This window comes from Clinocottus analis, unplaced genomic scaffold (assembly GCF_023055335.1).
Source record: "Clinocottus analis isolate CAN_PGR_092001 unplaced genomic scaffold, fCliAna1.0.p SCAF_32, whole genome shotgun sequence".
NCBI classification, from domain to species: Eukaryota; Metazoa; Chordata; class Actinopteri; order Perciformes; family Cottidae; genus Clinocottus; species Clinocottus analis.
The window spans coordinates 867,380-894,225 of NW_027176065.1; the positions used below are offsets into that span (position 1 = coordinate 867,380).

General features: G+C 43.0%; 1 protein-coding gene across 4 annotated transcripts in view; it reads left to right on the forward strand.

Annotated features, from left to right (window-relative positions):
* Positions 1-1,286: 1,286 nt before the first annotated feature.
* Positions 1,287-26,846, forward strand: part of stab1 (stabilin 1) — a 52,800-nt gene continuing 27,240 nt past the window's right edge. For all 4 annotated transcript variants that reach the window (XM_068595774.1, XM_068595777.1, XM_068595775.1 and 1 more), the window contains exons 1-36: positions 1,287-1,734; positions 4,341-4,459; positions 4,557-4,672; positions 5,758-5,843; positions 6,044-6,113; positions 6,246-6,341; positions 7,046-7,153; positions 7,449-7,636; positions 7,947-8,083; positions 8,276-8,403; positions 8,810-8,886; positions 10,666-10,788; positions 11,603-11,740; positions 11,918-11,989; positions 12,106-12,219; positions 12,687-12,740; positions 13,365-13,445; positions 13,554-13,715; positions 14,031-14,093; positions 14,647-14,739; positions 15,337-15,423; positions 16,318-16,429; positions 17,182-17,368; positions 18,764-18,857; positions 19,186-19,344; positions 20,203-20,298; positions 20,525-20,623; positions 21,210-21,257; positions 21,608-21,741; positions 21,907-22,018; positions 22,341-22,418; positions 22,575-22,676; positions 22,995-23,099; positions 24,227-24,364; positions 25,295-25,423; positions 26,726-26,779. In XM_068595774.1, coding sequence (XP_068451875.1) covers positions 1,687-1,734; positions 4,341-4,459; positions 4,557-4,672; positions 5,758-5,843; positions 6,044-6,113; positions 6,246-6,341; positions 7,046-7,153; positions 7,449-7,636; positions 7,947-8,083; positions 8,276-8,403; positions 8,810-8,886; positions 10,666-10,788; positions 11,603-11,740; positions 11,918-11,989; positions 12,106-12,219; positions 12,687-12,740; positions 13,365-13,445; positions 13,554-13,715; positions 14,031-14,093; positions 14,647-14,739; positions 15,337-15,423; positions 16,318-16,429; positions 17,182-17,368; positions 18,764-18,857; positions 19,186-19,344; positions 20,203-20,298; positions 20,525-20,623; positions 21,210-21,257; positions 21,608-21,741; positions 21,907-22,018; positions 22,341-22,418; positions 22,575-22,676; positions 22,995-23,099; positions 24,227-24,364; positions 25,295-25,423; positions 26,726-26,779 — 3,807 coding nt within the window. In that variant the 5' untranslated portion in view covers positions 1,287-1,686. The remainder of the gene's footprint in view (positions 1,735-4,340; positions 4,460-4,556; positions 4,673-5,757; positions 5,844-6,043; positions 6,114-6,245; positions 6,342-7,045; positions 7,154-7,448; positions 7,637-7,946; positions 8,084-8,275; positions 8,404-8,809; positions 8,887-10,665; positions 10,789-11,602; positions 11,741-11,917; positions 11,990-12,105; positions 12,220-12,686; positions 12,741-13,364; positions 13,446-13,553; positions 13,716-14,030; positions 14,094-14,646; positions 14,740-15,336; positions 15,424-16,317; positions 16,430-17,181; positions 17,369-18,763; positions 18,858-19,185; positions 19,345-20,202; positions 20,299-20,524; positions 20,624-21,209; positions 21,258-21,607; positions 21,742-21,906; positions 22,019-22,340; positions 22,419-22,574; positions 22,677-22,994; positions 23,100-24,226; positions 24,365-25,294; positions 25,424-26,725; positions 26,780-26,846) is intronic.

A 26,846-nucleotide genomic window follows, 5' to 3' on the forward strand; every position in this document is an offset into this window, starting at 1 on the left:
CACTTTGCTCCTTTTTTTCAGACGTGGAGAGTTTGAGTCAGATGACGAGGAAATCCGTCCAGAACCGCAAAGCTCCGCTGGGACGAACAGGACCGGAAATGCTCCCCAACTTCCTGTCAGGAAGAGAGAGGACTTCTCACAATCTCTCTCTCTCTCTCTCTCTCTCTCTCTCCCTCTCTCTCTCTCTCTCTCTCTCTCTCTCTCTCTCTCTCTCTCTCTCTCTCTCTCTCTCTCTCTCTTCATGTTTTCTTTTTATGTATTTGTTGGCCATTAAAAACAAAATAATAATATTTAATAATATAACACTGAAATGTTCGATTCTACATAATAAGTACTTTTAAATGTGATACTTTGAAGTACTTTTTGCTGATATACTTAGAAACAAGGATAGAGTATTTTAGACTTGTATTTCTACTTTTACTTCAGTAAAGGATCTGAGTACTTCTTCTGGCGGTCTGTAGTATCATACTGGTAGTACTAGTGCTACTGTAACTGCTGCTACTACATGTACTTATACTGCTAGTACTAGAGCTACTGCAACTGCTGCGAGTACACATACTACTAGTGTTACTGCAACTGCTAATACTACACATACTTATACTGCGAGTACTAGTTCTAGTATTAGAACTAGTACTCACACTACTGTTCTACGAGTACTAGTACTGTTCTACTAGTAGTAGCAGTTACAGCTGTAACTGCTACTACTACAGTACTTATACTGCTAGTACTAGTGCTACTACAACTGCTGCTACTACACATACTACTAGTGTTACTGTAACTGCTAATACTACACATACTTATACTGCGAGTACTAGTTCTACTAGTAGTACTCGCAGTATAAATGTATAAGTATAAGTGTAGTAACAGCAGTAACAGCTGTAACAGCTGTTACTGCTGTTACTACATGTACTTATACTGCTAGTACTAGTGCTACTGCAACTGCTGCTACTACACATACTAATACTACTAGTACTACTGTAACTGCTGCTACTACATGTACTAATACTGCTAGTACTACTACAACTGCTACTACTACACATACTAATACTGCTAGTACTAGTGCAACTGCTGCTACAACTACATGTACTAATACTGCTAGTACGAGTACGAGTGCTACTGCAACTGCTGCTACTACACATACTAATACTGCTACTACTATGAGGAGGAGGAGGGGGAGGAGGAGGAGGAAGATGAGGAGGAAGAGGAGGAGGAGGAGGAGATGACCTCTCCGGGGAGGTTCCTACTTTGCCACTTTCTGTTGTTGTGTTAGTTTTTTGTTCTCTTCCTAGATTAGCGAGGAGACAGACGCAGCAGAGCTTGCAGCCGCTCGGCCTCGCCGGACGCAGCGCAGTTCATTTGTGTGACTAAATAGTTGAACAAGTTCTTTTGTTTTTTTGTGGATTAACAGCAGGTTGCTTGTTTCACTCGCAGGTCTTTTGTTTTGTAATAGTTTTGTTTTTCCTGCACAGAGGATGTCGTTATGTGTGTTTTTCCTGTCGATAGCAGCCGGTTGTGTTCCAGGTTCAAACTAGAAACAAGAGGAGAAAACTGATGGGAAGAAGCGGCGCTGCCTGACAGCAGTTTCTACTTTTTCCACTGATTTAAAATATATATATTTTTACTGCGTGAGGAGGGCGCCGGGTTGGTGGATCTGTGTTCCCTCCTTGGATGTGACACTTTGCAGCCATGCTGCTGCTGCTGCTGCTGTGTCTGCACACCTCGCTGCAACAACAGGTAACACACCTCCAGCTCTGAGGCAACACATCACCTGCTCAGACCGCTAACTGGCAAGCTGCTTTTCACTTTCTGATGGAGAAGAAACTTTATGTTTGTCATATTACACACGTGTCTCTGCATTTAATCCATCCATAATTAAGGAGCAGTGGCGAGGAGCAACTAGAGGTTCATGTCTTGCTCAGGGTCACTTTGACATGTAAACTATGTAGAGACTTAGGAATCGAACCAGCTACCTTTTGGTTTCAGGACGACTGTTCATCCCCATGAGCTACAGCCGCCTTGAATGCTAAAAGCTAATTGTTGTGTCGTGTTTGTGCACAAACTAATGTCCTCATTGGTCACCGGCTGAGTGAAAAGTTGTGGATGCAGTGGACTCATTTTGCATAAATTGAACATTTCAGACTTGACCTACTGATTGAAGTACAACAACAGTACAATCCTGACAAAAACCCAAACACAACACAACCTCACTAGACTCTAGCGGTTTATTATTGTACCTTCTGGAAAGTCAGAGGGACGATTTCAAGAATCAAAGCAGCAGAGGTCGAGATCTGCTGACTTATAGTCACGTTTCAAAAAGACTAAAAGTCTAAAGTCATGCCATCTACTCTGTGACGTTGAGCACAGCTGTGTTTTCATCCGGATGCTTCCAGTACATCGGCTCGCTAACATGCGCACAGAGTTACTCACAACGTCAACACGCTGATCTTCAGCGGGAAAAATATTGACCTGCTCTTTGTCAGCGGTACAGTTGAGGAGATGTAACTCGTTTACTTGGACATGAACCACATTTTGAAGGAAGCTGAAATGTTTTTGTGACGTTGCGCTCTTTAAAAAGTTAGAGGATCAACAAAGAATTTGTGTCCAAATTTCATGGCAATGTATCCGATGGCTGTCAAAACATTTAACTATAAAACGTGACGCCAGTCTGTCTCAAAGACGAGAGCGATGAATAAGTGAAAACGTCGACATGCTGATGGCGCCAGAGGAAAAGTCATGAATATTGTAAAAAAACAAGTGTTTTTGCCGAGTTCTGTGCATCAAACTACAAAATTAGGACCAAAAAAAAAAAAAATTAATCAACTTTTTTTTTTTTTTTCAAGTCAACGGAAAAAAGAAAAAAAAAAGTTGATTAATTTCATTTTTTTTTTGGTCCTAATTTTATATTTTTTTTTGGTCCTATTTTCTTCTGCGAAAAAAAATAAAATAACATTTCCTGTTTCATTTCAGGAGAGAAATGAGAACTTGACTACTGATGGCAATTGTCAAAATTACAGTTACAGCCTAATTGTAGCTAATATATTTACATACAAAGTACATTGTTGTCCTTTCATTGAACATTTTTAACTACTTTAAAATGCAAAGTCCACACATATATTAAATTAATTATGTACTTTAAAGTAACCCATCAATATGCTTACGGGTGGTTGACATTGCTAATGCGAACCGGCACAAGTATGAAGGTAGATTTGTGTCTTTTTTAAATTATCTTCAAATCTTTGCTCAAAAAAAAAAAAAAAAACCCCTGTCAAATTAAAAAATACGTTCAAAACTAAAATTTGCTTTAAAAAAAAAAATTTTGCAAAAAAAAAAAAAAACGCTTAAAAGAATACGTGAATTAAAACAAGATTGGACTATTATGTGACTTGTACTTGTTTTGTTGTATAAACAATACATATTTACATTTAAATGAAGGTAAAGTGATAAAATATATTGCACCGTATCGCTTAGAATGCTTAAAAAGTCTTAACTTTTTGTTGTCTTTGTTATTTTTGGTCCTAATTTGTAAAAAAAAAAGAAAAAAAAAGTTGATTAATTTTTTTAAATTTTGCTCAACAATTTTTTTTTTTTTTTTGGTCTTTTTTTGTTGTTGTCCTAATTCGTCAAAGGAAAAATGAGGACCCAAAAAATAATTCAGTTATGAATCAGAAATGTGTCCGTATCCCAGTAAAACCAGCGTGATAGCTGTGGTCGTGTCCCAGTATGTCCAGTACTCACTGACTGTGGAGTTGCCCTCACTACGAAAACAGTTGCTCAAATCTCTGCGTTGCTGGTTCTCACACAGACAAACCTGGCTTTGACAAGGATTCTCCACTTAAGAGTGTTTTTATAGGTGAAAAGTAACTAAGTCAATTCACTCAAGTACTGTTTGCGTACAGTTCAGAGGTACTTATACTTCCAGTTTGTACTTCTGCCTACTTAATATTTCTACCTTATCACATCTCGAAAGGAAATAATGTGCTTTTCACTTCATTTGTCTTACAACTTTATTCACTGCAGGTTCAAAACATGCAAAAACATTATGATCAATAAATAAAATATACATTTTTATAAATTGAAGTATTCAACAGTGAACAAAGTAGTGAACTCCTCCTTAACCAGCCGCGACGTTTAAATGCTGACACATGAACTGTTCGACACGTGAAAGTCAACTTCCAGATGAATACACACATCGATTTACTTCAGTGTCACATGTTGTGTTCTCTCGCAGGCGTCGGTAGTGTCTCATCCGTTCATGTGGACTCAGCTCCAGACGGGACACAAGAATAAAGGATTTCACGCTGTATCAGACTGTAATAGATAAATCTGCTCTGCCCACTCAGCCTCCTCCTGGCCGCTGTGACATCTCACAGAGAGTGGATGTGCACACGTCCTGCACTTCTTGTGCCGCCGTCAGCGGCTGCCCCCACGGCTTCAGCAGCGGGGGCATCACCAACTGCAGGTGCGTGCCAGGATGCACAGCAACGCTGTGTTTTCACTTCTAGTAGTCATGGTAGTAGTAGAGTGTGAATGAAGCATGTTGTTACCGTGTGCTGCAGCTACGTGGTGGAGATCGGCGGCAGGGAGATGGCGTTGGATGGATGTCAGCACATCTGTATGAAGGGGTTCATGCAGCCAAAATGCTGCCCACGGCACTGGGGACCGCTTTGTCTCTGTAAGACACACACACACACACACACACACACACACACAGAGTCACACACAGACACACACACAAAGAGCGCTCAGGTAGAGTTTAACTGTGACGTCATCCAATCATACTGGCCAATTAAATAGATGCAAAGACCCTCAGATCACATGAATATTTATACTGTGCACCTGTTGTCACAGTGATAACTTAATGTGCGCATAATTCATTATAAAATTGCATTTATTACTAATTTCTCGCGATAATCCTACATATTCACAATAATAGGTTGTTGTGTTTTTAGTAGATGATAATCATACGTATTTGTATGTTAATTTAAGTAACTAATAGGCCCACATCTCAGTGTACACACACTATACCGAGTTTTAGAGAACATTTAAAGCATTTGAAGAAAGAAGAGTCAAGTGTTCAAATTAAAATACTCAACAGATAAATCGATAGTAAAATAATATTCTTTTAAACATCTGTATTTCAAGTGTCCTAGATTTAAAAAAAGAAAAGAAACGGCCACTTAACAAGAAGGCGGGACACTTCTGTTTTTCTGTTGCTCTGATTGGTTGACTCATTGAGCGCCAGTCCTTTCCACCAACCAGGTCACACTATGACCGCGCGTCACTACACAGCTCACGTTTCGTCTCACAGGTGGAAATAAATGACCGTTAGAACATCTGGTCGAGTTAATTGGGACTTTCTGTTGCCTTATTTTGATTTTGTGCCGTCAGTTGTGTGTGTACGACAACAAGTAAGAGACTTAAATAACCAAAGAATAACTTATTTCTGCGTATAGAAGGATAGTTGGCTTGTAATTAACCGGTTTACGATAGAAGCAGCGGTTAGCTTTTAGCTTAACGTAAAGTAACGTCATTAATTTTGCGTCAGTGCTGTGAATTTATGTGCCGTTAAATGCCCTAATTGCTTCCACTAAACTATCCTGAATGACTTTTTTGGTAGCAATGGCCATTAGAGGCACTAAAGTTGACAAGACATATGATTCAGACACATGGTAACATATAATGGTATCATAAACAATGAACAATGATCATTTACCTGTCACCTGTCTCTCTCTCTCTGTATCACCTGTCTGTCTGTAGCCTGTCCCAGCTGGTCAGGGAAGACCTGTAACTTCCACGGGACCTGTTTGGATGGAGACCTCGGCAATGGGACCTGCGTCTGTGATGTCAGTATCCTGTCTGTGTTTAACTTACTATACCATTGTTTCTGTATTTAATGGCGACATTAACTCTGACGGGAGATTCTGATGTTTTTGTGTGTGTTTCTGCTTTTGGTGAAGTTGTGGATTTGGAAACACATTGGGGGGTTTAATCTATTTTTTAAATGTCGAATGGATCGTTGATGTCTTGGTTTCTCTCTCTTTAGGACGGCTACTCTGGTTTTGCCTGTCAGAAGTGTAGTAAACCAAACTTCTTTGGAGAAAAGTGCGATAAAGGTAGGCTGATGTACGAGACTCTCAAGTATAGAAAAAGAAAAAATATCAACCACACCTTCAAATAGTTGCGTTCATGGCTGCAAAAATTGTCCCACCGTTGTTTGAAAAGCTGTCCTCTGTCTGTCTGCACAGAGTGCGACTGTGCACATGGAGTGTGTACTAACGGTCCAGAAGGAGACGGACAGTGTTTGTGTCAGCCGCCGTACACGGGGAAGCGCTGCGACCAAGGTAAGACCATGACATGCCGTATTAAACTGTATTAGATTATGTAAACATATTAAAATACACCAGATTACTGCACGTTATCAGGGTAAAATATATCTTTCACAGATACTCAGCCGGACTGAGTGTCCTTTTTATAATATAAAATACAACAAAATATAATTTTCAAGAAGGAAATGAACTAACCCTGAAACTATTTAAATGATACTTACTGCATTTACATCAATATAGAGATTATGCTAAAATGTCCACTCTAATAATATCAGTCTCGGAAAAAATACTATGAACCTACGATGTTTCATTGACATAACAATTTCATAGCGATAGATAATGCTATGTTGGTATCTTTTAGATAAACGAGGACTGTCCTGTTCTGCTTGAGCTCAGATTGATATTCAGTTGTGTCTTTTTTCTCGTAATCTATTGTGTTTACACCTCTTAAAGAAGCTAAAGCTTTGTTTCCAAAACACAAGCGTGTCTCTTTATTTAGACGAGCTTTGTCTGAATAAACTACTGAACTAAAACTAAAATGATGATTTAAAACTGGAACCGTCTGATCAGAGACTCCAGTAGATAAGACACATCGTGCTTAGTCTTATTGTTTAACACAACATATTGCATGCGTCGCTCCAGTTTGTTTTCACCTCCCGTGTGATGAGCAATAGTTTCCCTTCGTGAGCTGCTGTTGTGTTGTGTTGTGTTGTCGGCAGTGAGCAACCGGTGCAGCAACTGCAGCCCCTACTCGTACTGTAAAGGAGACGCCGCCGACTGTGAATGTTTGCCTGGATACCGGAGGACGCCGTCGGGCAAATGCGCAAGTAAACACACACAACTCGACAGTCATTTCTCCAATTTTTGCTTCCCAGATATTAGTTAAATATGTCTTGTCTCCGGTTCATCTGTTTATTATGTTACATGACAATATAAAGTTAAGGTGAGTAGGAGTATAGACCCTTAAACCAGGACAAGAACAAGACCCACAACAGATTCCTTAGTCTGACTTTCTGTTTCTTACCCACTAGAACTAGAAGCAGGTCCAGTACTCTTCATTTTTTAAAGTTTCAATAAACAAGAATGTTTGGTGAATGTTCGGATCCTTGTGTCCCGGATCAGGTATTTGCTCACCGAGGGATTGTGACGTCAACGCCCAGTGCTCCTCGCAGGGCTCCAGGGTCACCTGCGTCTGTAAGACGGACTACCAGGGCGACGGAAAAATCTGCGTACCCAGAAACCCTTGCTCCGAGAACAACGGCGGGTGTCCCGTCAACTCCACCATCTGCGTCTTTAAAGGACCCAACAAGGTGAGGGCCACAACCAGAACCAGAGCCGGGTCCAGGACAAGACCCAGAATCACCATCAGTACCACGAGCAACAACTCAGGCAGTTGATGTCAGAACAAATACTCACAAAGCATTTTTGTGTCCAGAATTTAAACCGGTGCTAAAATCTAAAACTGTGTTTTCCCACACTGTCTGTCTGTCTGTCTGTCTGTCTGTCTGTCTGTCTGTCTGTCTGTCTTTCTACCTGTCTGTCTGTCTGTCTGTCTGTCTGTCTGTCTTTCTACCTGTCTGTCTGTCTATCTGTCTGTCTGTCTTTCTACCTGTCTGTCAGTCCAGCTGCAAGTGCATGTTTGGCATGTCCCCTGAAGGTGGCAGCGCTGAGTTTGGTTGTCGGCTGGTCTCTGCCTGCTCAGCGGACACCTGCGACCCCACAGCTGTCTGTCAAACTGAACTGGATGGACATCCCAGGTCTGTCTGTCTGTCTGTCTGCCTGCCTGTCTGCCTGCTCTCTCCAAATGGAGTGAGGTCCAGGTCTAGACACAAGTCCAGAACTACGTATTTAGAGCCCCTTGTGCTCGGATCACCAATACGCATCGTCTGGTCGGGTTAGCGTGGTGTGTTTAAGTGTATTATGCCCCCGCCCCCCCCTTCTGCCCCCAGGTGCACGTGCGAGGCCGGTGAGATTGGTGACGGGCATCGCTGCTATGGTACCCTGATGGAGCGGCTGATAGAGCTGGACCGGAGTGGGAGCCAGAGAGAAAATCTGACCGGAGCCGTCGCCATGTTCGGTAAAAAAGAACCACAAATATGAACTGTGTCGCCCTTTAGAGGCGCGACCCAAGAAGTTTATCTGCGATCCTTCTGGACCCGTTAACCAGGTTGTTTGTAGGAGATGTTTTAACAGCAATATGACGTTGATATTACTACGGGAATAATGTTTACAAGGTTCTTTACGGTCAAAGAAAACCCGGAAAAGTCTTGAATTTTTAAAAATGGTTTATTTTCAGGCCTGGAAAAGTCATTGAAAAAAAAATCTATTTATGAATGCACAACAACATCCATTAAATAAACGAGCAAGAATGTGAGACCACATAATTACACTTTGAACGTTACTCTAACCGTCTCTACCGGCAGCGATCTCCTATCTTTCCTGTTAACCTTTGACCTTTTGGTGTGTGTCTGTGTGTGTTTCAGAGAAAGGTTGTTCACTGCTGCTGAGTCACAACGGACCCTTCACAGCGTTCATCCCCCTGTTGAAAACGCCTCTGACTGTAGGTCGCCTGTCTGTGTGTGTGTGTGTCTGTGTGTGTCTGTCTGCTTCTCATCTGTTTGCTGCTGCGCGTCTGAACACACCGCGACGTCGACACAAAAAAATGGAGCTGGATCTGTTCTCTCAAATCGCGTCGGACGATAAGACGTTAATATCACGCGCACGCTGTCGCCGCCTCGTGACGTCACATCTCACACACACACACACACACACACTTTCAGCTCGGCCTGAGAACAGAGACAGATGGTCAGGGCAACTAGAACAAATCAAGAGGGTGAGGCACATGGGGGCACACACACGGACACACACAAACACATGTACATGCATGCACACAAACACATGTACACGCATGCACACAAACACACACACACATGCACACGAACACACACGCATGCACACACGCATGCAGGCACGCGCATGCACATACACGCACACAAACACATGCACACACACGCACACATGCATGCACAAACACGCATGCAGGCACACACATGCACACACACGCACACATGCATGCACAAACACGCATGCAGGCACACGCATGCACACACATACACATGCACAAACACACATGCATGCATGCGAGCACAAACACCCATGGATGCAGGCACGCACACACACATGCAAACACACAGACAGACAGACAGACACACACACAGACACACACACACACATACAGACATTCCGCCTGTGAAATCTGAGGTAACCATAGAAACCCGAGTTGGACATTTCAGATGTTTAAAGCAAGAATGTGAAACCGTAGAAGATAAAAAAGGAGACCTGCAGACTATAAAGGTTAAATGTGCACATCCGACTTTAAACGGTTTCCTTCTCGATGAGATGAAATCAAGAGGCTGAGGAATCGTCTCAGACGGCAAAACTTTCACAAATGTTTTCATTTTTTTTATACTGTAAGAAAAGTGTCGTGGAAGCTGGAAGCCAACATGGAGGAAACGATGGAGGGCGATGGAGGAAACACACCTGAGCAGGAACACACAAAGAAACATCGTCCCGCTGGAGTCAAAGATCATCTTTGCTAAATTAGTTTTAGATCTCACAACCGTAAAGCATTTTAAACCCATAATGCGAGTCACCTTTTTCTTTTTATCTCACACTTTTCTTGCCAGAGCGTGTCGGCTGCTGGCAGACATTCCTTTGAATGACTCAGTGTATCGCGAGTGTGGCGGCCCGCCGGCTCCCTGTTGACCCCCCGCTGGGCCCGAGCATCCGTGAATAATTTATTCATGCCTTCACGCTGGTGACGGTTGTGGCATTTTTTTTTTGTCACAAGTAAGGATCTTCTTTTTAAGAAATACCTGCGTAGGTTGAGTGCTTAACGCTAGCGCGTGTCAGAACGCAGTCATCTGTCGGAGACGAAGCCGACTGATATTCCTGCAGTGAAAGTGACAAAAAAAAACCCAGAAAAATGAAACCTCCGGATCAGAAGGAGTCATCCATGACCTCTGAATAATCCTGCTGTTAAAAAAGACCCGAAACACACTTTGATCCATCCCAGGTTACATCACCAATGTGCACCCCGGGGTGCATCTCAAATCAAATCCTGTCTCGCTCTGTGAGTGAAACGTCTTTTTTGTTGTTGCATCAGTTGGACTTGTGTTGGATTCTCCTTCACTCTCAGTCTGCAGCTTTTTGTTTCATTTTTCCAGTTTTGAGCACTTTTTTTAACCTTTTCCCGTTGTTCATTTTTTTTAAAGAGAGCGCTCCGAAGTCCTTTAACAAATCAGGAGTTATATTTACTCACCGACGCGTGTCTCTGCAGGGTGTTAACGAGGAGCTGATGTGTAAAAACCACCTGATCCTGGGTCAGCACCTCTACAACGACCTGGAGGGGCGAGACTTCAACCTGTACGGAGGATCCAGGTGGAGGAGCAAAGACAACAAGGTAACGCCTCCTCAAAACCTCAACAACCCTGTTGTCTGTTCTTTGAACGAAAAGGATGACGACGGGAAACAAATGTGCAGTTTTACAAGTATAAGTTCTAATAAACTGACTGGAAGAGTCTTAAAATGATTGAACCGTAGCTTTCAATGTTCAGCCGCCAAACTGCAGATCAACAAATATTCCAGTTGTCCTGTTGGTGTGAGATGTAAAAACTATTCACGGGGATGTTCGTTAACTTCATTTGTATTACTCCCATAATCATCATAATTCAGGGGAAAACAGAGAGATTGATTTGGTTTCTGCTTCAGCAATTCATTATTTTCTTTTCCTTTATTTTCATACTTGTTAACATTGCTCTCTTTTTTGTTGTTGTCAGAAATGGGCTTCCATAAGTGAGACATAATCCCATAAAGTAAATCAGAGATCATGTTTGCATGCAGTAATCAGATACATCCTGTAACCTCTGATATATGACTTTGTTTCCTTTTCTTTCCGCTTTTTTCTTTGTGCGACCATGTGCAGCAGCGAGAGCACCGCGTCTGAATGTGAAACTGAGTTTTTACAAATCTGTTCGTCGTATTTTTTTGCGTTTTATTGTTTTGATGCACATTGCAGACTTTACTATAATGATGTTTTCCTTTTCTTAGCACAGTGACGCGTTCCCCGTCACGCACATTTTACACAAACACCTCGTTAGAAATCATGTTTCCTTCAAAAAAAACAGAAACCAACTAAAGTGCACTGAAGTGCGACGCCTGTATGTGCAGGCTGAACTTCCATAAACCCGCATTGTGTCTCTGTCTGGTCGACCTAGAGGTTCATTCTGATGGAGAACCCCAGCAGACTGTACAGCGTCCTGCAGGCAGACCTGCCGGCAGCCAACGGGATCATCCACATCATCGACCGGCCGATCACCAACACGCTCACAACCGAGTCTCCTCGTGATGAACGGGTGAGGGAAACGCTCACCTCAGCAAAATGTGGAAAATTACCGGAAAAACAAACAAAAATACCACATGTACCATACGAACAGTTTCTCACAATGCTGTTTGAGCGTTTCTGGTACAGTTAATGTTTACTATAGGATTTCCTGCAGTCAATAAAAGCTTCTCCTCCTCCTCTTCCCCAGTTTGCTGATAAGACGATCGGAGAGATTATGATGAAGGATGAAAAATACAACCGCTTCCTGTCGCTGTCTGATGTGAGTACTTTCCTCTGAGCGTCACGTTGGCCTGCAGGGATAACTCTCCTTGAATCTAAACTGTGTGTGTGTGTGTGTGTGTGTGTGTGTGTGTGTGTGTGTGTGTGCTCTCGTAGAACTGCGGGTCGCCGCCCCCCCTGCGGGGTCCTGGTCCTCTGACCGTGTTCGTCCCGACCAACGAGGCCGTGGACAGAGCCAGAGACGGCAGCATCTTGTACATGCTGCACGAGGTGGGTGTGATTAGCGTTTGTGTTTGTGTTTGTTTAGTGTGTTGACAACTTTAAATGACGAGTCTGCTTCCGGTCTATATTTTTTATTATCACCAAATTCAATGAAAAGACGACAAATAAACTAAATAATCTGTACCATTCCTTTTTGAAGCTATACATTAAAACAAAACAAAAAAGTCCCAATATAATTTCTTTTATGTATTATTTGTTAATATATAACGATATATATAAACAATACATATATATATATTAAAATATATATATATTTTACATTATATATATATATTAAAAAATAATATATATATATATATATATATATATATATATTATTTTTTAATATGTAACAATTTTTTAATATGTAACAATATATCTACCTCCAACTATCTCCCCAATTACCACTTGTTAGTCCTTTTAGCGATCATTATGCTAATGCAGGACATTTTCATGATATTCTTCTCTTTTTCAAGGCCAAATATAAACTTCAGGAGCTTCTCAGACACCATGTTTTCTCCCAGGCGGCGGTAAGACGACTCCTCAACCCACGCAGCATGTTTCTCGCGTGGTTCTTTCATCCTTTTTGTCTTTTTGCTCGCGAAGAAGGCAAACAAAGAAATAACGTTCTGTCCGATACTTTAGTCCACAGCAAGATATCTCGTAATCTCACGACAGGCCTCATGCAACTCTTCGTAGGCAAACTGTCATATTTCTCATCACATTCCTGCTCTCCACAGGATGAACTCCTTAAGATTTAACGATCCCATGACCTTTCAGTACAACATTTATATTTTAGCTCCACTGCTGTTAAAGTTGCAAAATTCCAAATTCAGAGCGTACGATTAAGATCGAGGCATTGCCTCCACACGGCTCTCAACATGGCGACTGCCTGGCAGCTAACGATGCTAACAGCGCGTATAAGCAGCTCTGATTACAACACCCGTAAAGGGAGAGAGACCTCCTTCTCTTCTCAGGTCGACGTCACTCCACTGGATCTTTACAAAGATACAAGTTGTTTTCTGCTTTATCGACGCTCTGAATTACATTTTAAGGCACTAAGAACAGTTTTTATTATCATTGTTTTGTCCTGTCCAGCGTGATGTTTGACAAAAACAACATTTTTGTTAACAATCTTTTTCACCCGTCTGCAGCTGACGGTCGACCAGTTAACTGCTCTCCCGCAGATTCAGACGATGGCCAATCAGATTGTCACCATCACTGTGTCTAATGCTGTGAGTGGCTCCGATTGGCTTTTTACCAGCGTCATGATATGACTAATAATAATAATAATGATTGGCAGTAAACATTGGCAGCAACACAACCCCTCTTTCCTTCTCCAGGGCGAGGTCCTTCTGGGCGAAAAGGGCGTCCGTCTGACGCCGCGCACAAACATCGTGGCGTCCAACGGGATCATCCACATGATTGACGGGCTTCTGTACCCGCCCTCCATCCTCCCCATCCTGCCGCACCGCTGTGACGTCAGCCAGAGCAAAATCGTCGTGGTGAGCACCAAAACAAACAAAGCATGAGACAAACAAACAACAACGCAAACAGACGGCAGAGACAACAGGCGGTACAATGATCCCAACAGTCGCTGACTAGCCGACAGCGGCTAACATTAGCATGCTAATTTATATTTCACACACAAACTTTGCAGATTGGAAACATTTTTTTCTGGTTTAGCTAAAAAAAAAAAGAAAATCCATCTTGAAATAGTTTTAGTTCTCTTTTAATAATTTGTGCGCCGTTTTGCATATTGGAACCGATCTGAGGCTCGACTTGTGACGAACGATGTTTGTGTGTTTGTGTGTCGTCAGAGTCAATGTGTTCACTGCAGTTACCTCTTTGAGACTGAATGTCCAGATGGCACCACTGAAATGGTAAAACACGTCATTATTACTGCAACTTATCAATCCTACACCGGCCTGCAGAGCCCAATATATATTGATGGAGGAAGTCTTATGCAGAGGTTAACAAAGTGATGTGGAAGAGCATTCAGTAAAGTTGTTCACGACTTTGTATGTGACCTTTTACTTTTTCAACGGGTTGAGGGTTAGAATGTGTTATTTATATCTACATATGAATAAAAACACAGGTTATAATTGACACTAGGAGCTCTAATACTCTGTTCACTGTAAAATCCGATGAGTTAACCTTACTTTAAAAAAGCTCGCATGGGAATGCAGGATATTTTAATTTACCTAGTGTGATGAATATAAACTGTATTACAATGTTTTTGTCAAAGAACTATATATTTTTTGCTTTAAAATGTCAGATAAATCAGCGCTCGGCTCTGCAAACTGTGTGCAGACGTTTCCTCGATTATTTTTTGTTCTACCCGACGGCGTAAATGGACGAGCGAGTGAGAGCTAACGCCTGTGTGTGTGTGTGTGTGTGTGTGTGTGTGTGTGTGTGTGTGTGTGTCGTCTGCAGGCCAAACATCAGATCGGCTGCGATTACGTCACCTCTCCCCTCAGGCCGACGCCCACCAAAGGCTGCGCCAAATTTTGCAACGCCACCAAAACGGTGAGACTTATTTTTTCGGCTTCATTCGTCTGCATTTACGGCCGCTTCCAGCGAGATGATGTTCACGCTTTTGACGGCGTCTTCCTTCGTGTTTCATAAGCTTGATTAACCATCGTGGTTTATTGACTTGCAGGTTTTCAGGGTTTGAAGCGTTTTAACTTGCACAACCGTCAATTTCTATTGCAGAGTTCAAAGTGCTGCCGCCCTGGGACTCTAGTGTAAAGGACATCTTTGATCTCACTGTTTAGATAAAGATTTGCATTTAATTCATGTCAAAAAAACACAAACATCATTTAACTTAACCCACAATAAAAAGCTTCAGTCAAGAATTACGACTGACACAGTCGATGGTTTTACAGTTCAAGTCGTCAAAGTATTAATCTAAAACATATGGTATCTTTCTATATAATATAAATACACTGTATAATATTGTTATTGTGGATTAACAGTTTGTTTTAATATCATTTTGTAGCGTCTCTTATGTGCACTTTACCCGTCTGCTGCTGTAATCCTGCCAATTCACTCAGCGCTAATAAAGGAATATCTTATGTCATCCTTTTGTTTTAATTTCAGCGTGTGTGTGTGTTTGATTGACAGGTGGAACAGTGCTGTAAAGGTTTCTACGGTCCCGACTGTAAACCCTGCATCGGAGGATTCCAGCATCCCTGCTACGACAAAGGCACGGTGAGCAACATGCTGAGCGGCTGATTGGCTGCAATCTGCCGTCCTTCAAGGACCCTGAAGCGAGCAGGAAAGATTGTCGCCTGACCCCTCTCGCCCTGGACTTTAACTGCTGGGAGTCCTTTCCCTCTGGCGGGAGGCTGCGGTCCATCAGGACCAAGACCTCACGCCACGCAAAACTGTTTTTCCCCCCGTCGGCAGTCGGGCTCATCAGCAGAGCCGGAGTTTCACTGAGTGACTGTTAACCTCCAGACAATCTGCTCCTGGCCCTTCACACCTCACATCCAACCAATTTGTCTCTGGATCTCTTTCTCCCTGTTTGAGTCGTCGAAGGAACCACAAATTAATTACAATACTTGTTTATTGGATATATTTGTTTAGCAAAGTCTTGGGAAAAAAATGTATATCTGCAAAAAAATGTTTTTGGGATCGTAACTATGAACATCCAGCATGATATGAGCCAGATTCCTAAAAAAAAGCCTCCTGGAGCGTCAATAAGACACCTTTTTGGAAAGATTAGGACCTAAAGAATCAGAACCTGCAACAAAACTCACAATAAAACAAAGTCTTGTCCTGTTAGGAAGGAGTTTCAGCCAAGAAACTGTGTCGATCGGTTCAATGTCTGCGTTTCCAAAAGGTTAAACACACTTGCCACTTCATTACACTTACATGCCACCTTAAAAGTACTGCTAAGTGTCGACTGTGCACTTAATTTTTCTACTGTAGATTTAGTTGCTCCGTTATTGCTGTTTAGTGTTAAATGTTATGCGTCTCCCATCAGGACAAATCCCTCGTGAAAAACATAAATGGCTATAAATGGTTCTGGAAGATGCTCTTTCCCCGTTGCATTATTTATTGCATTTACGTTTTCTCTTTTTTTCTCTCCACCACATGCAGTGTTTTGACGGCATCCAGGGCAACGGCTCGTGCAGCTGTCAGCCGGGCCTCGAGGGCGTCGCCTGCCACATCTGCACGGATCCATCAAAGCATGGAGAAAACTGTGATTTAGGTACATCTCCTCCTCCTTCAGGGAGCAACTCCTGTTGAAGCCGTCCGCATTTAGTCAGTATAGTGTTACACACATTCTGTCACGGGGTGGAGGAGGTGAGGACCCACACGCCGACAATCGATTAAAGAATATTTAACTCCACAGAAAAAAACAGATGCCGACAGAACGAAACAACAAGCAGGCAAAGGAACACGAAGGCGCACAAAGTGTTACACAATACGAACCGAGAAGCAGACAAACGGGGTTTAAATACAAGAGGGAGGTAACGAGACACAGGTGGACACATTGAGGGCAACACAGGTGAAGGGAACACACAAACAGGAACCAGATAGACACACAATCACCAGGGCAGGAAGTGCAGAGACACAGAGGACACAAGACTACAAAATAAAACAGAAAACTACAAATCATGACACATACAAACTACTATTGTAGGCTATTTAAGGTCACTACATAGTGGATGAATGTAAATGGCACTAAATATAGAGCACTATATTGTAAATTGTGAGTGATTTTGGACACAGTAACGCGAGGGTCTAAATGCTAGCATGCTCACCGTGACAATGCTAACATGCTGATTCACTGTGTTAGCTTGCGGACGTTCACTCTTTAGCAACGAACACGCGAGTGCAGCCGAGGCTGATGGGAATGCCGTTGCACGGTGAACAAAATTAAATTGCGACCTGGTGTGACATTGTTCCAGCACGTAGCTTTTCACATGGAGTGTGTTTGTGTGTCTTTTGTGTCGCCAGAGTGTCGCTGCGTCCACGGCGTGTGTGATAACCGTCCGGGCAGCGGCGGCGTGTGTCGGAGAGGATCCTGCCTGGACGGATACTCCGGAGACAACTGCGACAAGACGGCCACGCCGTGCAACTCCGACGGGCTGCAGGAGCACTGTCACATCCACGCGTACTGCACACACGTCGGACTGCACACCACGTACGACGCCACTCATGTCACTACGAAGGGACGCGGTGTCCATTCAGGAGGCGGTTTTCAATACTTAGCCGGATGTTTTGTATTTTTTGTCGGGGGACAGATTTTGTCAGAGCGCTGACGTCACGCGCGTGAAACTAAACTTTACAGGTATCACGGTGGAGCGAAGAGACAAGAGGATGGACAGATACACTGAATTTAAATTAATGGATGTCCAACACAAACAACCAACAGGAGTCTAAAGATGGGAAACTGGAAAAAATATATATATTTCACATTGCGAAAAAAAGTACAAGGGATAATTACAGGTAGCAGGAAACATAGACGAACCAACGCAAAGACTCTTCTTCTTCTTCTTCTTCTTCTTCTCCTTCTTCTTCTTCTTCTTCTTCTTCTTCTTCTTCTTCTTCTTCTTGTCCTACTTCTTCTTTGTCTTCTTGTTCTTCTCCTTCTTCTTGTCCTTTTTTTTGTCCTTCTTCTTCTTGTCCATCTTTTTGTCCTCCTTCTTTGTCTTCTTCTTCTTCGTCTTCTTCTTCTTCTTGTCCATGTTTTTGTCCTCCTTTGTCTTCTTCTTCGTCTTCTTCTTCTTCTTGTCCATCTTTTTATCCTCTTTCTTTGTCTTCTTCTTCGTCTTCTTGTTCTTCTTCTTGTCCTACTTCTTCTTCTTCTTATCCTTCTTTTTCTTCTTGTTCTTGTTCTTTGTCTCCTTCTTCTTATCCTTCTTCTTCTTCTTGTCCTTCTTTTTCTGAAGTGAACACGAGACACAAGAGGCGTGGAAATACAAAATAAAACAGGAAGCAAACTAAATCAAAACCAATATGGTGGCAACAGGGGGTAAAGAAGTGAAAAGGGAGCCATAGTTTCCCTCCAACTTTACAGGTGTGAGGCTGAGATCAAAATAAATGAAGAGTTAGAAGACACTTTACACCCCCTGCTCTCTGGGTTTAATGCTAGGAATCAGCCATCGTGGTGAATAACTACAATATATATGAGAAGACACCATTAAACGTACGTAGAGCCTGCGTCTTGTTTCCCTCTCGTAAAGCCAGCTAACATTACCGGCAGAAACACAAATGTTGAATTATTCAACCTGAAGGTGGAGGCTTCTCTTCCTGCCAGGCGGATGCCTCAAAGCCGTGTGGAGGAACCACCTCACGTCTCTTCCCTCTCAGGCCTGTCAGGCGCCACCACAACGCCGTCTCGGCTGCAGAGAAAACCCGCCGGTGTGTCGCTCCTCGCCCAAAATAGCAGCTCTAGCTTCTTTTTTTGTTCCCGCGTCATCCCGCCGCAGGCTCCTGGAGTCGCGCGGCGTTTGACAGATGAACAACACGAGTCACTCTTCAAGTTAACCGTTTGAGTTGCTCATCAAAAACCTCTTGTTTGTGTGCGCTGCGCCAGGTGTTTGTGTCGGGATGGATATGAGGGCGACGGCCACTCCTGTTCTCCCACCAACCCCTGTCTGAAGAGCGACCGCGGGGGCTGCCACTCCAACGTGAGGCTGTGTGTGTGTGTGTGTGTGTGTGTGTGTGAGAATTATGTCCATTTGACTTTGAAATAGTTTGATACGTCTCCCAGTATTTCCTGTAACGACTATGGCGAAACAAACACATTTAAGTTGTGTGACCCCCATTTTAACTTTTAATTATTTTTTTTTGATAATGAATTCATCAGCAGATATCTAATATACATAATATTAATAAACTGCCAGTTTCTGTGGTGTGTTGGTTGCAAACCATTTAATATTTAACCTTAAAATATCTATGCAACTGTATATGTATGCACTTTATAACCTCCCCTCCCCCTTCCCTCTCTCTCTGCAGGCAGAGTGTGTGTTTGTGAGTCCAGGTAATGCGGTGTGTGTGTGCATGGAGGGCTGGACAGGTGACGGCACAGTGTGTGTGGAGATCAACAACTGTCAGCTGGAGAGTCACGGAGGCTGCAGCCTGGACGCCGACTGCAATCACATCGGACCTGGACAGGTGCGTTACTGACGATGAAGGACGGATAATGAGCATCGTGACGTTACAGCTCATGAAAATGTCACTTTGCTTCATTATCTCCCTGGTTGGGATATCTCCTCCCATCTGCCCCCCCCCCCCCCCTCATGTCCAAGTCTACTGTCTTCTATTCTCACCATCTTCTATTGTCTGTTCATTTAGCAATCTGTTACTAATCAGCTGTCTGATACATTGTAGCAATGTTGTAGCAATGCATAGTGGATAAAGATACAATGAGCAATACTATTATCATACTTTATCATATCATAGCAATACTATTATCATATTTTATTATATTATAGCAATACTATTATCATATTTTATCATATCATAGCAATACTATTATCATATTTTATTAAATTATAGCAATACTATTATCATATTTTATCATATCATACTATTATCATATTTTATTATATCATATCATATTATTATCATACTTTATTATATCATATCATACTATTATCATATTTTATTATATCATAGCAATACTATTATCATATTTTATTAAATTATAGCAATACTATTATCATACTTTATTAAATTATAGCAATACTATTATCATACTTTATTATATCATAGCAATACTATTAGCATATGTTCATGCAATACTGTTATATCTTTTATATTTTGTGCCTTATTTATTTATTTTTTTACATTAAGTTTATTGTAATTCTGTGTCAAGAGCAACAAGCAAAATCAGCTTTTCATTGTGTAGAATAACTGTTTGTTGTCTGTGCGTATGACGGTGAAAACATCTTGAGGTCAAACATGTTGTGGTCGGCTGTTTACTGTCTGTTGACTGTTTGTGTGTCTTCTCTTTTGTCTGTGTGTTTGCAGAGTGAGTGTGTGTGTAAAACAGGTTACATGGGCGACGGTATTGTGTGTGACATCATTAACCCCTGCCACAAGAACAACGGAGGCTGCCATGACCTGGTAAACACACACACACACACACACACACACACACACACACACACACACACACACACACACACACACACACACACACACACACACACACACACACACACAGGATAAAAGAAGCACCACAAACCTGCTGAAACTTTCCAAATAAATTACTTTTCAAGCGCTCGTCTTTGAATCCAATCAAGAGTAAACGGTTTTTCCCATGATTCCTTTCTGCTGCGTACTCCGTCAGGCAAAGTGCGAGGTCTCTCAGGACGGTGGGTCTCACACCTGCACCTGTCCCGACGGCTACACGGGGGATGGATCCATCTGCTTCGGGTCACTTCTGGAGGTGAGTGTTTGGACCAGAGTGACCCTCAATGGGGTCGTCCCATTAAGTGTCATACTGGTATTGTTCACCTGGGAGCGCCTTGTCAAGGTGCTTTATTGCATGTCATACCATCGCTCTTTGTCAAATATAGGCGAAGATGCCCAAAAAGATGCCTGATCTATTGCTTACATTCATGCAGCAGCGAATAATATAGAATATTAATTAAATATGGATCTAACATTTAAAATACTTCGGGCTTTGTCGCACATTATTTTACACAAGCAGTTGAATGATGGAGCTCATGGGTCAAAACTTTTAGATTGATCGGCTTCAATTATTGATACGATATGAATGAAAGTGAAACTGGGAGAATGAAAGTCCTGAAATTCACGTGAAACCACAAAAACACAGTTATTCACAGAACAGCTGATTCGATGTTTTTATGATTTTTATAGGATGAAGGGAAAGATAAGAGTCATCTACCATTCACAGACAAACTAAATACTACAATAACTCTGTGTGTGTGCGCGTGTGTGTGCGCGTGTGTGTGTGTGTGTGTGTGTGTGTGTGTGTGTGTGTGTGTGTGTGTGTGTGTGTGTGTGTGTAGGAGCTGGACATGAACCCGAAGCTGTACAGTTTCTCCCGGATGATTCAGGTGTGTAAAAACTCACCTGACTCACGGCTCTTTGCTGTAGTCACTCACTTATTCATGTTTTGTGCTGTGTAGTTCATCCTGAAGTTCTAACATAACTATCTTACTACCTTCACACAAAGCTAAATGTAGACTTTTACTACATCAATTAAAGGATGAATAAAGTTATTTAGTCTAATCTGAATGAACTCGTAGCTTCTGAAAGCGCCTGCTGGTATGTTCAATGAGCCAAAACCATAAATAAAGCTGTAAAACTTGTTCCTTTCAATGCACTCACTGTAGTAATATGACTGTGTTTTAACACATGGTTCAACACTGAAGATAATAGAAGTTGTGTTGTGTGTGTGTGTCAGCGGTACAGACACCTCTCTGATGACCTGGATGGGAACTTCACCGTGTTGGTTCCGTCCAGAGAAGCGATGAGGAACATAACTTCTGATCAGGACTCGTTCTGGTCCAGCAGACACCACCTGCCTCACTTCCTGAGGTCAGTCACTGAAGACTTTTTTCCCGACGCTTCTCTCACCTGCGGAGCTTTTTAAAACCGGATGAAACGCAGATCCTTCAGGCGTGAAGCCGCAGTCACAATATCCCAGGATCAAGTCGTGTCCAGTGAAGTCGTCACCGTTTCCTTTCTCCCATCTGGTCGCAGGGCTCACATCCTACCGGGAATCTACTCGTTAGAAGACCTGGACAAGATGGTGGGCAGCAAGGTGCCAACCCTGAACCCGCCCACCTCCTGGGAGATCAACAACAGCAGCGGGGTGAGAGTGAGGGCGGAGTCGTCACAGACGTCACATTTTGGTGGATTTACGTAAACTCGGGCAATTTGTAGAGAGAGGAAAAGCTCTAATCAGCTCGTAGAACGCCGTGTCAGACCTGCTTTCTGGCTGCTAACTGCTAACCGCTAACGTAAACTAGCGCTCATCCTCCCCATTTCAACACAGATGTATTGTTCATAATGTAGCATCGTGAGGGAAAGATATAGTGCGAGTGAAGTCGCCACAAATAAATCAATGAAACACATGCACACAGAAACGCACGCCGTGTGCAGACTTTATTTTAACTGTCGCCATTTTGCTTCAGGTGATGCAAATTGGAAACTCCTCCATCCTCACACACAACCTGCCAGCGATCAACGGCTACATCCACATCATAGACCGGGTAAGAGTCCTCACGGCTCAGAGGAGCAACATCACCGATGGCGGAGCTGGTCAGAGAACATAATCCTCAAAGGTTTTGTGGGTAAAATGTTCCTTTTCGGTGCCAACAAAAATCTTCAATGAACTAAAACTCTGTGTGTGTTTGGGTGTGATGAAGGTTCTGGCTCCGTCCCGCTTGGAGCTCCCCCCCGAGCCCAACACCCTGATGGCCTTCCTCAACTCCTCCTCCACCTTCACTCTGTTCAGACAGTACGCTCTGGTAGGAGATCAACCTGACAACAACCTTATTAGGTTATTTTGTTGTACGTTTCAGTGTGTGTGTGCTGCATGTAGCACAGTGCACTTCTTACACTAACTCTAAACTGATTGTGCAATACTGTTGTTTATATATTTTATTATACTGTTAGCATTTATAGCAATGTTTTTTTGTATTCTTACTTCTAATTATTTTAATCCTAAGTTTATTGTAATTCTGTGTGTAAGGAGGACCGAGCAACAGAATAACTGTTATGTGTGCATGTGGCAATACAAATATATTGAATCTTGTGTGTGTTTGTGTGTGTGTGCTTGTTCACAGATGTACAATCTGTCAGGTGATCTGGGTGCGTTAGATTTCACGCTCCTGCTGCCAACAGATGATGCCGTCAGGCAGCACCTCAGCAGGACCAACTCCTCCCTCCTGGTGGGTGCAAACGCTCCGCCGTGACAAAGATAACATGAAACAGGATGCGACAGCGCCGGCGCCTGCTCTTTAAATCACATGTAGGAAAAAGATCTGATACCTAAAAAGACTCGTGTATATTTTTGGGGGGGTGTTTCATGATGGCGGCCACCATCTCGTTCTCCATACTGACAATTTAAACCGCTTCACTCTGAACCGTTTCTGCAACATTAGCTTTCTATCAAAGTCAAATCAGGCGGTCACGCCGAGCCGGGCAGCAGCTGCAGAGCCACGGACCGGTTCCTGCTAAAGTCACCTTCCTAACATCAACACACGTCTTGTCCCTGCGCCTCAGCTCGTTGAACACGCCATCCAATAAACATCAACCTGGGAAACGAGCACAGTTCGCTGCTGAGCTGCAGCACGTTTAAAAACCAGCGTGTAAGCGTCGCTGCATGAATCTCTGCAGCTGGTTTTGTCCCGACTGTTCAACACCACTGACAACAGGCTGTTTGCACACGGTATGAAGGCCAAGGTTGTTTACTTTGCCGGCATTCTGGTCGCCTGCCAGCTGCTGTCAATCAAACACAGACAGCAACCTTCCAGAGAGGCCACGAGGAAATATAAATATCCCCCTAAGACCTTCTTCTACAAATCGTTTTTCATTATATTTATTATTGGTGGAAGGCATCAATCAGATTTACAGATGTTTTTCAGACAATTTGACTTTTTTTGATGATGCTCATATTAGTTATACACTAAACAATAAGTGAAAACAATGTATAACTAAGGAGTGAATCTGTTCTCTATTGTACATTCATTAATTCATGAAAATAAAATCAGGTCTAAGGGCTGTTACTGTACGTATGAAACACATTTTTCCCAATATCACAAAATTGTTCCAGTTTGTAGTTGACAGACTGTCTTCTCCATGTTGTTCATGTCCATCTTCTACTAATCTATTCATCGTATCCATGTAATGAGGTCATATCAATGATGGAAATACGTCGCTTCCTTTCTTCAACTTGACTTTCTTGAGTTTTTTGGAGCGTTCTCTGATTCAACGCAGGGAAACAGACGAAGAGGCTGAACGACAAAATGCAACACAGGGATTCCTAAAACGATGATTTTGACTTCTGTTTGTCCAGGACTCTGATGTGTTCAAGTACCACGTGGTCCTCAACGAGCTGCTCTTCCCTGACGACCACCTGTTCGACGGCACGCTGAAGAGCACGCTGCTGGGCAGCGACTACCAGCTCCAGTTCCACCGCAGCGACGACAACCAGGTAACAGCAGCTGGACGGTCACGTGACCGACCTCCCAGCAGCTGTTTCACAACACTGAAGTCTTGTCTTGTTCATTAGAGCAGTGATTCTCAACCACTGTCGGGTGCTGCTTTAGGGTGAATTGGTCCAAAACAATATTGTTTAGTTGCCGCAAATACGTTTCCATTGTTGAGATCAGAGCCTGCAACATAGTGGCTGCCCTCGTAATGTAATACTCTTCCATGCCGGTAGGTGGCGCAATCATTACCCAACATATGTGCTGTATTAGGGGCATTTTTCTAGCGGTTTTTAGGCGCATAAAAGTTCAAATATTCTTTCTTTTTTAAGCGCAAGGCGCTGTTGTTGTAGAAAATGTGTCGCGGCTCCAAAAAAGGTTGAAAAACGCTGAATTAGAGGAACATACTTAGTTGTGTATCACGTCAAGTTTGAGATTGATTTCTTTCCAGGAAGCCATACATACGTTTCAGTTAATCTCTACAAACATCAAAATGCACAGAGATTATCCATCCAGGGAATTGCAGACACATTTATTTCTGATCAAAGTTGCATTAGATTCAGCTGAAGAATCGCAAAAAAGACACAAGTGAACTATTATCAGCCTTTTTACAAGGTCTATGTTATTTTTTCTTACTGATTTAGATTTTTTGACAACACTGATTGTCAATAAAATGCTTTTCAGTCTTTTGCTTTTCAGAGAGAGCTTCATGTGTTATTAGGTGATGATACTGAAATCAAAGCTTTCGAGTCGGAGATAATTCTAGTCAGAAACGAACTGAGACCGACGGATGACTGAAAACAAGGAAATCAATCTGACCAATTTGACAGATGAGAATGTTTTTGGAATGAAAATATAAAAGAGTCATAGTTTATGTGTTTAAATATGTGATCCTGAGGCAGAGTGAAGAGTCTGACTCGCTTCTCTTCCTCCAGTCGGCCGTGAACGACGTTCCCATCAACGGCAGCTTCACCGAGACGCAGCGCGGCCTCCTCCTCATCCTCCCTCAGGTCCTGAAGACGCGACGCAACAGATGCAGCAAGCCGGTCAACCTGCAGGTCAACGTAAGGACGGAGGGATGGATGGATGGATGGATGGAAGAGAGGGGGGGATGAATGAACAAAGGGAAAGGTGGATAGAGTGACAGGCAGTCTGTAGATCACAGGGTGAGGTGATGAATGAGTGAGTCACAACACTCAAGCGCTCATGACTGGATGAGTACGACCACAAATAAAGGAAACCACCAGAAGATCATATTGTTGTCCGCTTATCTGCAGCTGGAGGCGGTTGTTGCTTTCTTTTTGTTTAACAGTTGTGTTGCAGGATGAAGATATAATGAAGCAATAAGTCACATGATTCGGCGTCGGGCCCCTCAGCTGTTGAGGAATCACAGTAAATCTCGGCCTCAAGTGGCTTATTGCTCTCATGAAACGGTTCCTACACGAACCTGGCCGGGCTTTATTAAGAAACAACACACCGCAACAGCAATAACTAATAATTTATTAATAACAAATAATGGTTCCTCCAGCAGGAAGTGTTGCTCTGCAGCCGATTTAGCAGAAACCAAGTGACACGACACAAAAATGATGCGTTTGACAACGAGGTCACAGAGAAAAACATGTGAGCTACATCTGAAGAACTCCTCTTGTCCCTCCTCTGTCCCTCCTCCTCTTGTTTCTACTCCTCTGTCCTTCCTCCTTCTCTCTCTCCTCTTGTCTCTCTCTTGACCCTTCCTCCTCTTGTCTCTCCTCCTCTTGTCCCTCCTCCTCTTGTCTCTCCTTCTCTTGTCTCTCCTTCTCTTGTTCCTCCTCCTCTTGTCCCTCCTCCTCTGTCTCTCTCCTCTGTCTCTCCTCATCTGTCCCTCCTCCTCTGTCTCTCTCCTCTGTCTCTCTCCTCTTGTTTCTACTCCTCTGTCCTTCCTCCTTCTCTGTCTCTCCTCTTGTCTCTCTCTTGACCCTTCCTCCTCTTGTCTCTCCTTCTCTTGTCACTCCTTCTCTTGTTCCTCCTCCTCTTGTCCCTCCTCCTCTTGTCCCTCCTTCTCTTGTCCCTTCTTCTCTTGTCTCTCCTCCTCTTGTCTCTCCTCCTCTTCTCCCACCTTCTCTTGTCTCTCCTTCTCTTGTCCCTCCTCCTCTTGTCTCTCCTCCTCTTCTCCCACCTTCTCTTGTCTCTCCTTCTCTTGTCTCTCCTTCTCTTGTCTCTTCTCCTCTTCTCCCACCTTCTCTTGTCTCTCCTTCTCTTGTCTCTTCTCCTCTTCTCCCACCTTCTCTTGTCCCTCCTTCTCTTGTCTCTCCTTCTCTTGTCTCTCCTTCTCTTGTCTCTCCTCCTCTGTCCTTCCTCCTCTGTCCCTCCTCTGTCCTTGTCTCCAGGGAAGGTGTGCAGACTGTGACGGTCCACCTCGATGCCTGTTTAGCTTCAAACCAGTAAGCAAAACCATAACAGTTCACACGGGGGGGTGGACACAATAACGTGAACACCTGTGCCCGCTAG